Source organism: Agelaius tricolor, unplaced genomic scaffold (genome assembly GCF_023055355.1).
Source record: "Agelaius tricolor isolate 1412-34295 unplaced genomic scaffold, bAgeTri1.0.p SCAF_2, whole genome shotgun sequence".
Lineage (NCBI taxonomy): Eukaryota > Metazoa > Chordata > Aves > Passeriformes > Icteridae > Agelaius > Agelaius tricolor.
In genome coordinates this window covers 78,200,615-78,216,373 of record NW_027269262.1, presented here as the reverse complement: position 1 = coordinate 78,216,373, position 15,759 = coordinate 78,200,615, and the positions used below count along the sequence as shown (strand labels likewise).

General features: G+C 35.6%; 1 protein-coding gene across 7 annotated transcripts in view; it reads left to right on the top strand.

Annotated features, from left to right (window-relative positions):
• The window catches only part of WWP1 (WW domain containing E3 ubiquitin protein ligase 1), a 58,650-nt gene that overhangs the window by 12,140 nt on the left and 30,751 nt on the right, over nucleotides 1–15,759 (top strand). For 6 of the 7 annotated variants that reach the window (XM_071421640.1, XM_071421636.1, XM_071421638.1 and 3 more), the window contains exons 2-3: nucleotides 11,256–11,346; nucleotides 14,960–15,098. In XM_071421640.1, coding sequence (XP_071277741.1) covers nucleotides 11,277–11,346; nucleotides 14,960–15,098 — 209 coding nt within the window. In that variant the 5' untranslated portion in view covers nucleotides 11,256–11,276. Of the gene's footprint in view, nucleotides 1–11,255; nucleotides 11,347–14,959; nucleotides 15,099–15,759 lie in introns of those variants that run through there. The other variant, XM_071421639.1, reaches the window with a different exon arrangement.

Here is a 15,759-nt window from a genome sequence, read left to right as displayed (position 1 = left end):
AGATACTTTTAACTTTATGTTAAAAGATGTTTAACTTTTATGTTGCACTGTGTGGAGTCAGGAATTGGATAGGGTGATCCTTTGGGTTCTCTTCCATCTCAGAATGTCCTGTGTTTTAAGAAGAGTTACAGTTTGCTTTCCACTTCAGTTCTCTGTCCATCTGCTGCAGGGTTGGCAACTTGGAACTTAGTAACAAAATATTTACAGTGTATCAGGGACGTTGGAGTATCTCTAGAGAAGCTGTTGGTTTACTGTCAGGGAAAACTAGTGCCTTGTCCTATTGTCAAGGCCTTGTAAACCTTGGAAGTGGAGAGTGCTGAAGCTGACATTCTACTCTGTGAAAGCAGATCCTAAGGAAACCACTACTGTATTTATATCACCAGTATGTACTGTGGCCTTGGCAAAAAGATGAGAAATTAAATGCTGCTATATTCCTGTCTGTTCTCGCTGGTCTGAAGATTCACTCCCAAAAGTATGTTGATGAAAACAGAAAGTATGAGGATATTCTCATAGCTTTCTTCTCATTTGTTTTGTTGAAGTACTAATTAACAAGTTTTGGTCCTTTTCCAGATCTCTCAGCCTCAAGTAATTCTCATTTTTTAGGGTAATACTTGTAAGCTGGTCTTAGATAAAGGAGTGAGGGATATTGTAAGTTGAAGATGGTTTTGGTACCATGTTTGAGTTTTGACTGGAGAAGCAAAACATTCTCTTGGCAGAAGATATCTGGGGGTCCTGGTGGACATGAGGTTGAACATGATGCAGCAATATGCCATGGGGACAAAGAGGGTGACTGGTTCCTGGGCTGCATTAGACAAAGAATCTCAGTCTGGTTGAGGGAGGTGGTCCTTGCCTTTTATTCAGCACTGGTGATGAGGCCATACCTGTAGTGCTGTGTCCAGTACTGGGCTACTCAGTACAAAGAAGGCATGGATGTGCTGGAGAAAGTTTAATTAAAGGCCATCAAGATGATTAAGGCACTGGAGCACCTCTACTTAAAAAAAAAAAAAAGTTTCCAATATTCACTATTAGCGTAGAATATGTCCTACAGTTACAAATATTTTGAATAGTACATTTTACTGTCCTTTCAGGTTTTCTAGATCTGTTTGTATCGGTGATATTTATGTGCCTGATGCAACAGTTTTTTTTTTTTAGCATATGTGTTGTAAACTCATCAATGCCTAAGGAATTGGAGTAAGTACTAAAGGGATCTGAAGGAATCTTATGATCTTGATAAGTACCTAACTATTCTATTAAATAGTTTCAAGTTGTTAGCTTTGCATTTTTATAAACTATCCTAGGTTTTTATTTAAGGTAGAGACCTACATTTCAGTCTCTCAGTATTTGTCTGACTCAAGTTTAGCAGTAGGTACCACAGAAAATAATTTGTTGCTCAACAAACTTTTGCTACAATCTTTACTACAGTCCTGTCCTAGAAGTACTGTCACTGTGTGTTTCCATTGTGTGAGAAGTAAAATCACTGCTCTTAGCATTATTTTAAATGATCAGAGAAAAACTGATTTCCATTTCTAGTATTTTCTAAGCCATTAAACAATGACTTAAGCTACTGTTTTACAAATGGTATCTCATAGGTGAGGAGGCTGTTCAGTACTACTCACAGCATCTTACAAATTTACTGGCTAATTATTAAACTTATCTATGCTTTATGATTCTGAATACATTTTGTACCATCTTTTGCATTCAGTTTGAGCATAGAACTATTGCTTAAGTTGTTTTCACAGGGATTCTAAAAGTTAATAATCTTTCCTTTATTGAGCATACTGTCAAATAAGTTAGGACTTGTAATGTTTCAGGTTCTTCAGTTTCATGCATAATTTTTAGACATAGGTAGAAAACCTGATGGTAAGCATGCATGCTACTTTGTTCCAGTCTAAATATTTTTATTTGTAACATACGGATTTCATGTGTATTTTTCTGTGGAATAATTAAAATATCTCCCAGAAAAATTTTAGATTATATAGGTATCAAATGCAAAGAAAAATATACATAGGACTGAAATTTAAAGGTAGTAAAGGTGAGAACAAAAAAATAAGGGGTTCAAAAACCAGGAAGTGTTTAAATTCATGCAGATAAAAAGGTATGGGAATTGGCTGCTTGGGGCAAAAACAGAATAGCAGAAGATGTGGAACTTGGTTTAGTCTGTGAAGAAAAAAAAGTAATATCCTAGTGTCATATAAACAGATCTATTAAGTTAAATTGAAAGAATCCCAGACATTCAGGGTAAGGCATCCAGATTAAAAATCAAAGGTTAGAGCTGTTTGTGTAACTTGGACTTTGCTTTTCTCTCATATGTCTAGCAGGAGTCACACATTGAAGCACTGTTTACTGGGATTTGCCTCTGAACCATTTCTTTCAGTGTATCTGTTAGAATGACAAAAAACCCACCTGCTGCTTAATGGTGCTTCATTACTCCATCGTTCTTGTTCAATTCATTTACTTAATTTCAGTTAACTGAAGCTTGTCAAGGCTTTTATTTGACATTGAAAAAAATCTCTTCAATGTTTTTGCAACTTCTAGTGTGACTTATTGCCTGCTTAACTATTACAATATGTTCATTTAGAGCTTTATATACCCTTTTTAAAGCCTTTGCCAGCTAGAAAGATGTGTAATGTAAAATAGTTAAAACAATAGTATAGCTAGGCAATATTTTCTTTTTCTTAAAGTTTGTTCTTGTGTTTAAACAATTTTGGCTCCTTAACAGTGCAACAGAGTGCATATGTGAAAGAGTTCTTCTAAGTGGCTGAAGCATGTCAAGGTACCATTTTGCCAGCTTTATGAGTATTTTAAATTCTGACGTTCTATTGAAAGCAATAAACCAGCAAATATTTTCATTAAGTGTATATGTCCATAAATACAGATTTTACTGGAAGCTAATGTTCACAGGAGTAAGATTGTCTTTTCTTCCCCTGCCTTCCCCCATACACCAGTTAATTGCTGATTAATTAAAGCTAATACCTTTGCCTACATGATAACTTGTTTCTATCCCTAGTCCATTGCACCTAAACCAAAATTTGTATTGGGCTTTACTGTATATTCCTGGTTAACATATATTTGTTAGAAAAGAGAATGGAACTGCAGACTTTCTGAATTGGCCTGAAATAGTAAATCTTAGAGGAGGAGAACATCTCAAATGGAGGAGGAGAGATGAAATTTTTGTGAAGAACAAATTAGTTTTGTATTCAACATGAAGCAAATGTTCAGTGGTTCTCAGAAGGCCCTGCTGGTGTTTGTGATAAGTATTTCCATTGCTTCTTAAAGTGGCATTTGGTTTGTGGTAAGGTTTGTGGCATTCGAGGAAAGAAAACTTTAAGTTCTCTATTTGCCTATGTGTAATTATTACTGTAATTTTAACTTTTGATGATCAGAAATATCCATATAGGGAATGCCAAGTCTTAGATTTTTTTTTTTTTTGTAAATGTTGCAGAGGGCAAGAAGAATTGTAGAAGTAACTTTACTGTCCTGCTCAGTGTAAGAAAGGCCAACATATTTTTGGGTCTACAGTGATTTCTCCAGATCTGTTTCAGGTCTGGTTTCTGTTTGTGCATCTCAAATTACTGAGGTGAAAGTTTCCTGATGGCAAAGGGAGAAATCCTTAATTTTTAAAATGATAATAGAGTTACTGGTTCTCTCTGGAAGTAATACAGTTTTGGTTTTTTTTTTTTTAAAAACCCAGTTAATTAGACATCTGTTCGAGTAGCTGTGACAAAGTCATCAGCGTTTTTAACGTTGATAAATAGTGAAATGGACTTTTCAGTCAGAACTGTGTTGAATAAAAATTCTGGATTTTCTAAGTCTTAATGGAAAGAGATTGATTAAGAAACTTACTTGCATCTGACTTAAGAAAAGGCATTTTTTCCCCTTTTTTTTTCTTCTTATTTTTACATCAATAAACTTGCTTCTGATCCTATACTTGCTCATTTTCATCAGCCTGGTAACTCCCTTCCCCCCACCCAGCCTTGTTTCTTTGGTGGAAGAAGAGGGCCTGGAGGCAGGACTAGAAGTGTGGGTGATTTTCTGTGCTACCCAACAAAGTGGAACAGCTGTCTTTTCCTGAAAGATGCTCACACAGGGTTGCTGTGTCACCCTGCATGCTCCACCATGGGCAGAGTTTCCCTAGAATCTTTCCTTCCCATACCTCACACTCAGAAGATCAGAACAGCTATAATACAGAGATTCTGACACCTACAGCCTTCAAAATCACTGTTCACTTCTCTAACCTTTAGCATTAATTGACATTTTTACATTAATGAATTAAAGTAGAAAAAAAAAATTAACTCTTTTCTGTGATGGGATTTTTCATATGTTATGAAATGATATCACAGGTAATTGGACCACACTATCTTGGTACTTTTTTTTCTTATTCCTCACTTGATTCTTGTGGTATCGTATGAGTAAGAAAGTAGTTTTCTCTCTTAGTGGGTGTGCTCTTTTACATCTGAGTGCCTTGATTCTTCATTAAATATCTCCTCAATTACTGGTTCACAGCATCAGGCAATTTATAAATGTGTGTTTGCTGCTCCAGTGATACTTCCTAACTTTCAGCTTTACAAGAAATACCTGCACTAGATGCAATCATTTTCAAATGAGTAATGCCATTTAAAATGTGCCTGCTTAAATTCTATGAATAAGTAATTATTCTACTAATGACTGAAAAATAAATAAATGAAATATTCACTGTAGTTGTTCCCTTTGATTTCTGATGTTTTAATAGCATTTTGAGATTTGGAGAGTATTGTTCACAGAAGTGTAAATTTTATAAATGTTGTTATTGTTAATGAGACTGACTTCCATGAAACTGTTGATTCATATGAATTAGGAGATGATCCTTTATTTTTTTAATAGACTTCTATGTTGTCCATTCCACGGTTTTGCTTGTGTCTTATTTTGTCCTAATCAATCTGTAGTTACCCAAAATAATATATGACAACTGAAGTAATATTAAGTAATATTAAAGTATCAGCTGTAGGAGTTAATAACTAGATTGTACTCTTCAGTTGATGTAACAGTTATGTATGATGAGGGTGGTTTAGAAAGAAGGGTTGTGATCACTGTGGTCTTCGTGGGGCTCTCCAGAGTCTCTCAGTGAATTTTTGTTGTCCAGGAATTTTGAGGCTGGGGGTGGTATTTGTATGTATTGATGAACAGTTCTGAAAGTAAAGCTTCACATCCTTCAGACCAATGAAGTTTAACCTAGACTTTGAATAAAGAGGTGTAGCAAGTTCATATTTGGGAATGTGTGGTGATTGTAGCCCTGTCAGAGTTAATCCCCTCATTTTCAGGAAGATTATAACTACAAAGATGGTGACTTACATTTGCTGTATGTAATCCTCTTTTTAAGATTATGTAAAGATAACCTCAAAGATTTTAACCCTTAATTGACATATTCAAGAGCCAAACTGGGCATTTATTTTAAAAGACAAGAAAAAGGGATTTAAGGATGAGGAGAAAAAAATTTGTCCATGATGCAAGAAAACGGTAAATAGTGTCCTTATGACATAGTGTTCCCTTGTCCATTAGTGGTAAGGGCTTGCATTATTTGAATTATGACTTTTGAAATTGTTTAGTTAAAAATCCTCATCTTTCAGTGTTTCTTCACTATCTATTTTTCTTTCTAATGGAGACTTTTTTGTAAATTAGATCAAGAAAATACAGGTATTTTGCTTTTGACATTACCCTGAATGTGAAAACTACTCAGTCCTCCTAATGAGTGTTTTCACTTAGCTTGGTCTAATTGCCATCCCATGCATTTCTGCAGATCAAACAATGTGTTTAGTTGAAATTTTGTTTATTTTTGGCTGTGCAGATATAATTTCTTCTGGCTCATCAAGACGGCAGGTTGCTAGTCCTTGAAACTTTCAGATTTTCAATATTGGAAGAATGCCTACTAGAACTTCCAGAAATCTTCCTCAGGTTATAAAAGGTTTTACTTCTAGTAAAGTAAAAAAACGATGGTAGTCCCATCTTCATGTAAGTCTGTCAGTTCTTCTACTTATGTGACTTCTTTATTGTCCCTGCTTAGTTTCATTCATGCATAGTATATGCATGGTCTCTCTGCAGCAGCCTTGCTCCCCAGAAACCCAAGATTTTTGGGAACGTTTATGTCAACACTCTTTACTTCCAGTCTTTGTTAATTTTGGACTGCTCTTTCATGGTCTATTACCCCAGAAAAGCTTTTAATGTCTTTTACTTGAGTATGGCAATCCATACTAGTACCTTACAAATGTCAGTAATACTATTTTTGTCAGCACTGCAAACGGTTCCTGTGATAGAGTTCTTGCCCGCTGTCTCACCTCACCTCACCTCACCTCTGCTCCCTGCCATGTCTGCACCAGTAATTTTTCTGTCAAAGGTTGAAGGGCCAAGTTTTGGATTATGCTTCTCTTTTTTAATTGTGCGCAGCATTTGTCATAGACCAGCCTTTAGGGACTAATAGATGTTCAAAGCTCTAGATAAAATAGTTCATCTTGTACAATCTAGTGTGGCTGATTTTCCTTCTTGAAGGCTTTGTTTACCTGGAGTAAAAACATGTTTGACTGGAAGTGAGTATGACCCAATGTGCATCAGGCAGTGAAGACTGTTGTTTTTTTTTTTTTTTTAAATATTAACATTAGAGTGGCTTTTTGGATCTTAAATGAAAATGACAAACATTGTCATGTGAGCAGGTTGTCTCCTGAAAGAATCAACCTTCATCCGAGCTGATTAGGCAATAACCTGTTAATTTAAAAATGTCAGTAGCTGAGTTAGTGATGAAAATAACTGATGACTGAAGCCTTAAATAAATTTAATGTTTCCTTTCTCTTAGTTCCTAACCCATTCTTGATTTTTAATCAGTTAAGAAAGGGTGAGTGGGCTGCAGCTGTTAGAATCTTTGGAACCTGATGGAAACTGTTAGAATCTTTGGAACAAGATGAAAACAGAATCAGTCAGTTCAACTAATTTGTTCTGTTCAGTAAAGCCCTTTTCAATATAAACCATGACACAAAACTTTCTGTATTGTTGGTAAAAACCTGTGTTTATTTTTAAAAGTTTAAATGCTTTAAAAAAAACTTTCCTATATTTTAGTGTGTTTTCCTAAATAGTATTTGACATGCATGTCAGTATTTCGTTTACAGCATACTGAAAATGTGGAACTATAATCATTGCTTAGGTGTAAATGCGCCTAAGTGTACCTTATTGGCAAGAATATAAAATAGATTTCTGTTATAGAAGGATGTTAATTCAGCAGGGTCAGAGCAGAACATTGGGGGACTTTTGTTGTGGGTTGCAGTCATGCCCCTCAGCCAACTGCAAGCCTAACTTTGTTTCATCTCCGTCAGCTACTGAGCTCTCCCTCACAGTGCAATAATTTCTCCCAGGTATCATGGTAATTTTTTCTTTCAAGAGGAGAGATACAAAGCTAAGTGTAGTGAATTCTTGCTTCCCTGTTATCAAAAGATTGACAAACGTGTTTGCCAAATGCAGTTAGCATCTTAGTAGCTTGCAGAGCCAGAAACTCAGGTTTGGGCAGGTGGTATTGCAGATAAATCAGCACATGAAGTTTGAGGAGACTATACACTGAACTTGAGAATTGTCTACTTGAGAATTCTGTCACTATTTATTTATTTATTTCTGTATTTATTTTGCTTTGCACATCCTTGATGTAAAGTTAAGAAAAGCACAAAATTCATCCAACCAACCAAATGAAAACCAACCCCCCACCCCAGCATTTTAGATCTACATAGGTTAAACAGTTGAAGGAAAGAAATAATCATAATTTGTCAATTACAGAAGTATGCCTAAACTAGTTTTTTAATGTGTCTTTAGAACTAGATTGCAGATCTTGGTTTCTTGGAAAGAATTTGAATTTATTTGAATTGTTTAAATGTGTTGATTTTATGACATTTTCCATATCAGCGGCCTCCAAAGTCTGGTGTAGACGACCATCCAGTGGAATGTGTGAAGAAAGTCTAGGACTTATATTTTAACTGAAAAATAATAAAGAAATTAAGCTTTATTTAGTATTGACACTAGCACTCTCTGTAGGTCTGTATGTTGGATGGTCCTGTGTCACATTTGGTTCATGAGGTGTCCCGAAGACAGATTTAGTATTCCACAGTATGATGGGGTCACAGTAACACCTTCATTTGTTCATTCACTTCCAGTGTATTGTGATGGAGGCAGTTTACTTGGGCCCAGTTAGGAGGATTTGTGGATTATAATATTTAGGTTTTACTAAGCAAACCCTCACAAAGTAGGCAAGTAGCTTAAAAAAAATTCCTGCAAAGAGACCACAGATTGAAGATAATACTAATAATATAAATAATAAGAACATGGCAGAGCTGATGCTTCTTCTGCTTCTAACGTGAGCTCTTGGTCAGGTGTATTAAGGGATGAAACCATTGGCAATTACAGGTGACAAGAAGTCAGCCAAAACAATTTGGTTTATCAAGAATGGTATTTCAAATATGGATGTACATCCGCTATTGGAAATGATGAACATTGTTTCTTGAAGTATCAGCTGATGATAGTATGAAGCCATGACAATTAGCAAGGCATTTAAAAACTAAACACCCAAAACATGAAGACAAGCATGCAAGCATCTGCAGGTTTTTTTCAGCAATGTTGAAGTCATGATGAACTCAATCCAAGATTTTACAAGATTTCACTAAACTTAGTGATAGATCATTAGAAGCCTCTTTTGAGATTTCTTAGTAGCAGAAGACACGGATACAGTTGGGAAAGCATTTCCTCTTCCTGCAGTACTATAAATGTCTGAAATAATACATGGTAAACAATGTGGTGACAAACTAAAACACATTCTTTTGTCAGCAGATACTGTTGGAAGATGTCTGGAAAACATTGCCAAAGTTCTGAAGAAACAAATATCAGAAAAAATTACACAGTGGGAGAGGCTTGCTCTACAGACACTTGGATGAAAGTATAGGTGTTTGTGGTGTGGCTCGACTTACGGTGATTGCTAGATTCTGGGTGCATAATGAAATTCACAAAGAACTAAGTTGTTAGGGAAAGATGTACCAGACAAGAGACATTCTTAAGCATAAACATAAATTCTAAACAGTGTCTTCTTAAATAACTTTTTATTAAATGGAAAAACTGTACAAAAGTAACCACAGATGGACAGATGGAGTGGCTGATTTGACCAAAGTAAAAAAAAGGTTCTTGGCTAAGGTTACAAGTTGAGCACGACTTGCAGAATTCATTCACTGCATCATGCATAGGCAAGCAACAAGAAAGTTGGAGCCATAAGAGCACAAAGTGCTGCAGGATGTCATTATTGTGGTTCATTGTATGAAAACAAAATCTTTAAATAGTTGAGTATCTAACATAATCTGTAATGACACTGGGTGTGACCAGGAAGATCTTGTGTGCTGTGCAGAGGATCACTAGTTATCATGGCAAAGTGCTTAGAAGAGTTGTAAAACCTAAAGATTAATTACATGTTTCATCTCGCAGAAAAACAAGTGTTACGAATTTCCTGACCTGTTTGGTGATAACAGTCAGCAGTATGCTGACTGTCAGTTATTTAAAAAAAAAAAAAAAAAAGGACAATTAAGACACCCTCACTTGAAGGTCAAGATGGTATTTTAACAAGCAAGAAACCTATTGTTTTTTGAAATAAACTGATGATATTGAGAAAGTATTTTGAAAATGGATGTTTTGAAATGTTTCCTTATGTGATTTTTGTTGCCAAAAAAGATTTGTCATCTGTAAAACCTTCTGTATTTGTAGACTTAAACTTGGAAGCAGAATTTCCTTATCTGCTTAAAAGTCCTCCCAGTTAAGAGTTTCAGAATCTCAAATTTTTATAGAAGTATAAAATGTGCCTTCCATTGGTTTATGATAACAAGTGATTGATATCAGGGAAGATGGAAATTTATGGCCATATTTCAAGAAAAACCTTTGCATAATTAGTGGATGGAGATGCAAAATGAGTGTCATGATTTAGAAAGCGTAGCCAGTGATGCACTTTGATTTTGATGTACATATCTCTGTAAATTGTGTTTTCCAGCTATGACAGCCAATAAACTGAATTTGAAACTAGACCTTCAAATCACTGTATTACAAAGTGCTAAGTCAACATTTTAAAAAATGCTGAAGCATATTCAATCACATGACTCTCACAAAAAAACCCCACTTTTTTTTAGTAAGAGCATAAGGGTTTTTTACCATTAAAATATTTCAAAATACTGTTTATTTCTTCTTCATTTCATCCTTTTAAATTTCTGGTTTTATATGTTGTAATATATACAGAGTGTATTAGTAAAGTGGTACACTTTACTTTACTTTCGTAAGTACACTTTACTTTCGTAAATTAAACTACGTAAATATAAAGTTATTTCTAAATAACTACACATGTACGGGGGGTATGTACTCAAAATTTTCATACTTATAGAAGTGCATGATCAAAAAGGTTTGGTGACAGCTCTTCCTATATTGTTAATTGAAACCAGTTGTATTCACAAAAGCAAATATGTGGAAGTTTATCCAGATCAGGGAAAGTCTATTTTACACGTATATATTCTTTTCATGTGAAAAGTAGTTGTCTGATAGACACAGAATGTTTTACTCCTGGATGTGTTTCAGTTGTAATAGTTCAGGAGGACAGGAGTGATGCTGTTTGCATGGGTATGTGCTGGGATGCCCCAGCTGGGATCTGACACACTCAGTTTTAGTTGCTGAGTGGTGAGCTGGGTGTCCTTGTGAAGTGCTTCCTGTCTGAATAGATGAGGGAAGTGATTTGTGGGTGGACAGCAGTGGGGCAGGAAGCTGGTGGCAAATCTAGGGATAGAATGCAAACGTTTGTCTGAATTGCTATTATTACTGTTTGAGTGTATTGTTCTGGTGACAGGATGATTTTCAAGCATGTAAACATTTCAAACGTTTTGTTCATTTGAAATTGTTGGTGCTCAGCTTATCTGAAATCAGACCATAAGTATGTCTTCTAGAGAGAGAATTATTGATATATCACAGCTGAATTTCTATTCTTGCCTTACACAGTTGTTCTAAGCTATGTAAATATATATGTTACTGAAGTCTCTTGGCATCCTTAGAGGTGCAACGTGGGACAAATTTCCAAAGCGATTGCTTTTTTTAGCTGCTGTTATGAAATAATGTGTTCTGCTGTACCTAAATAATACTTGGTAACTTCTTGATTAGTTGAACATTTTATTTAATAGCTGTAGCTGGCATGCAGAGATAAGTACTTTTTAATAAGCTATCTTGTTTGCTTTTTTTAGGCTGAAGCCTAAACCTCTGACATGGCCACAGCCTCACCAAGATCTGATACAAGTCACAGCTGTAATGGAAGATTGCAGATGCAAGTAACAGGCAAGTAGTGATTTGTTTCATAGAAATTTTTACAGGAAAGCATATGTATTCTACAAAAGCAATCCTGGAAGTGAGTGTAAAAATGAGCTAGTTAATATCTTAATGATATGAATGTTACAGTTAATAATGTGACTATAATATATGTAGATGATTTGAGGCTAAATAGAGATTATACAGTGAATTGCATGATAGAGTTTAATAAATTTTCAAAATAAAAAAAAAGGTATTCTGTACAACAGTACAGACAATTGCAAGAAATTTTGCTTGGGAACAAGTGCTTAATGACATGTATTCTGAAGAGGGAGCACAGATTACTGAAATTCTAGGAAAAAGGTTGGTGGTTGTTGTGAACCCCAAGCTGAAAATAGGTGCAATGTTGTAGTGAAGGTGGAGAACTGGAGGAGATCACAAAATTTGCTAGCCCTTCAGAAGATTAAGTTCTTTCATTAAATATCAGGTAAATATTTGTTGAATATAATATCCTTAGGGCCACCAGTTAAACTTAACAGACATATGGAATAACTTAGGATGGAAAGGACCTTTGGTGATTCCCTAGTCCACTCTTCTGATGAAGGCAGGGCTACCTTTGAAGTTGGATCAGGTTGCTCATTATATTGTCCAGTTGAATTTTCAGTATCTCAAAGTCTGTAGATTACCAGCTTTACTTGTGATAAGCCATGTCAATTTGAATGTTTTTCCTTCTATCCAGTTACAATTTGCTGTGAAGTCTCCTTTTTCCTTTTGCTCTGCTGGTGTTCATAGTTTGAGGCAGAAATAAGCCATCCCAGTATCCACGGAAATTTCTGGAAAACAGTCCTGGGGACACTTTTTCAGTAGTTGTTGAACAGGCCAAGTAGATTATGCATTTTGCTACTGATGGACAAGGACTGGTCAAAGATGTGACAATTGTTGTCAGTCTTAGCTACTCTATGTGGGATGGCAGAACAGAACTGAGGCATCCTGGTAGTCTGAAGATAAGCAAAGTGCATCTAAGTAAACAATAGCTAATAGTGACAGTGTTACAGCAGTTAAAAGTAAAAATTTTACCAGCACATAGGTAAGATACTGTACATAAATACACCTACCATAAATATATATATGTGTATTTATGTGTATAAGTATTATTTTACCATTGATAACTAACTTGAGCTTTCCAGGGATTTTGAGAAATCTGGGAATGCTGAAGTAAAAATGCATGCATGGCTAGGAATATATTAAAGCTATCCTGAAAAAAATTTGGGAAAAACATGAGTAAGGTACCGTGTCTTAATAAAGGCTACATCTAAAGAGAGGTGCATCTTGCTAGATGATCCAAAGATGGCCAGGTTATCTGAGATAAAATATGTCGTTGAAGAGTCCCCAAAATGGATATTTTATGAAGTTGGATAAGAGAGAGGCCTCAAAAATTATTAACCTTATGTAAGGAGCAGATTACTCAATAATGTGATGAATCATCAAAACTGGCAATGACTAATTTGCAACGATGGAGCCGCCTGTAGATTGAATGTAAAAATGTAACTGTAAACTGACTTACACAAATGACCCTTAATTTCAGATCTGTGTCTACAGAAATGGTAATTTTTTATCCTGTGCTGAGCTCCTCCTTATGTAAATAGTCTTGTATTTTTCTGGTACTGGGACTTCTTTTGACTCCAAGAAATCTGGGTCAGGGCTCAAATGGGAAGAAGTCTTTACAACATTTGTGGTTAGTTTTCTGAAGGTTTAGTTCTCTAAACCTAGTCTTTATTGCAGGATCACAGGAATGAATGCCAATGGCATTCTGAGTTGTAGGAGGCAGGGGAGTGTGGGACTGTAGTATTGCTGACCTACACTGCATAATTATGTGAAGTTTTGTTTATACTGCTGTAGAAGCTATAATTTTTTCAAGAACTTAAAAAGCACTTTAAAAAGCACTTATACTTAAAAAGCACTTTTATAAAGGCAGCAAGTATCATACTCATTTTGCAAACAAAGACTTTGTATGGAGTGGGGACTTGTTTGAGTTTGGACAGATACAACATGTTGTAGGCATGCTTTGCCATCAGTATTTGTTGAAATATTCTTGGTGAGATCTTGTCTTGTTAGTTCTTTTGGAAGAATTGCTGGTATTATTACTTATTCATAGTTTTTTTAAGAAGATGTCCTAACCAAAAGATGATAATGGTCTCCTTTTATGTTTGGGGACTCAAAACTTACTAACAAAACATAATCAGACAAAAAAAGGGGAAATTAGGAGGAAGCTTGAATATCATTACTAAATACCTGTGTTTTAATAAATGTTGTATTTTCCTTTGGAAAGTAAATTGTGGAGGAAATGTGGAAGAAGTAGAGGTTGTCAAAGTTTAAAAATATATCATGATTTGAGATGAAAAAATATGACTTGTGTGTGGAATTGCAGTTTTAGTTTACTACAATCCAGCTTTCATCATTATCAGTTGCCTTTTATGACCCATGATGCATTACTAAGACTGGGCACCTTCTATTTGAAACAAATAAAAGTCCATGGCTAGCTCCTTTAGAGCCTTGGATGGTTGCATCCCACTAACTTTTAAGTGACTAATGTTTACGTCTCAGAATACTGCAATCCAGAAATACATCTCCCTTTCAGTTTAGTAAACTTCCACGTTGAGTTAGCAAGTACCATAAAGGAAAGGAATGGGGAAGAATTATTTTCAAATGGCTGAAGATACTCAGCCTTGTTTTAGTTTGCAAGTGGAAGAAACAAGAACCACACTGAAGCAAGGGAGGAATTAGAGAGAAGGCAGAGCCAGCAGGTAAATATAGTTGAGAGTCCATTCTTGTGGTCTTTTCAAGACACCATCTGCCTGAAATAGAATTTAAAATCTTGGCAGTTGGGCTGCTGTTGGTTTTTATAGTGACTTCCTCAACTGGGCATGAAAGAGGGTGAACAGATTTATGTTCAGGAGCACTGAGGAACTGACCACTGATTTGGATGTGAAAGTAGCTTCTTTGGTCAGTGGTGTTTCTTAATTTTTGAATATTTACCTGAAACCTTTGAGTTCATCTGCAAAGCTGTTTAAATAGAGGAAAGCTAACAGTAGCTTTCTTAATTGTTACAAACTGATGTGTAAACCCAGAAATTCAACCATGCAGTAATACAGGCAAAGAAATGAAGCTCTGTATACAGGCTTTCCTATACAGGGACATTTTGAAATAGGCGTGAACTGCATCAACTTTCATAACAAAATATAACTAAAGAATAGTCTGTCTCATTATCCCTCAGATGCATCATCAGATATACTTAGGCATTTTTCAGTTAAGGGAAGAATAGGGAGAACAATGAGAAAATAACCTATGTTATTTCCAGTGTTTATCCCTAAAATAATTGTGCTGTCTGTACAACCAGTCCTGCCAGTGTGTGGGGAAAAGAGTGACACTTGGTTTCAACTATCTGACAAAGTACCTTTTGAAAATAAAAGCTACTAATAAAATAAAATGGTAATTTTTGCATTGACTTCTTTCTGTTCAGCAGAAGTAGAGTAGGTGAGGAAAAACATTGCCTTGCAAAGTATTTCATACAGTGTGTAGGCAGGACATTTTCTGTTTTTCAGCAACAGTATGCTATTAGAGATAAAGCAATGTATTTTATTAGTTTCTAGTGCCAAACTGAAACGGAAAAAGAATTGGTTTGGAACAACTTTCTACACGGAATTAACCGCAGATGGAGAAATTAAGAAAACAGCAAAATCAAGTAGTTCTTCAAATCCCAAATGGGATGAGCAGCTGACAGTGTAAGTAGATTTTTTGGTTGTTTGATACTATTTATTAGACAGACATTGCAGGCAAATATTTACTAAGCTTGGCTGCCTACATAGTTTGCTCTGGCTGTTGATGTCTAAATGCAGACGTAAGTTGGTATTTATCTCAAATGATTTTTTTCTGAATCCTTACAATGTTTTGAGAATATTTTTTTCTTACAGAGTGTGTTACTTGCATACAGTGGCACTACATGATATAGTCTTGATATTTGTCAGCACTGTGTTCAGCATACATTGCTAGAAAGACTTACTAATTGTAACCATGTCATTCTCTCTTTAGAAGGAAAAGTCTCAACTGGATAAGTAGTAGTTATGAGGAAGCTCACTTCTTCCTTTGAATTTCCCAGTGAAGGGATGTGCACACAAAAACTGCAGTTACCTCGCACCTTACCCCGATATTTGACTGTTTTAATCTTCTTGTGGTTTAGTTTGGTTTAACTATGCCAGGGGTGTAGATATACCTGAATAGAACTCCATGAAGAGTTGGCAATCTTACACTTGGTTAGAATGCTTTATTCACAAGCAAGATTATATTGGTTCAGACTTGGGTCTGGGAACAGCATAGCTCCTATCAAGTGGCGTTGAGCCTGGGCCAGAACATTTCACAGCATCTGATGTGTCTGTGTGCAATAGC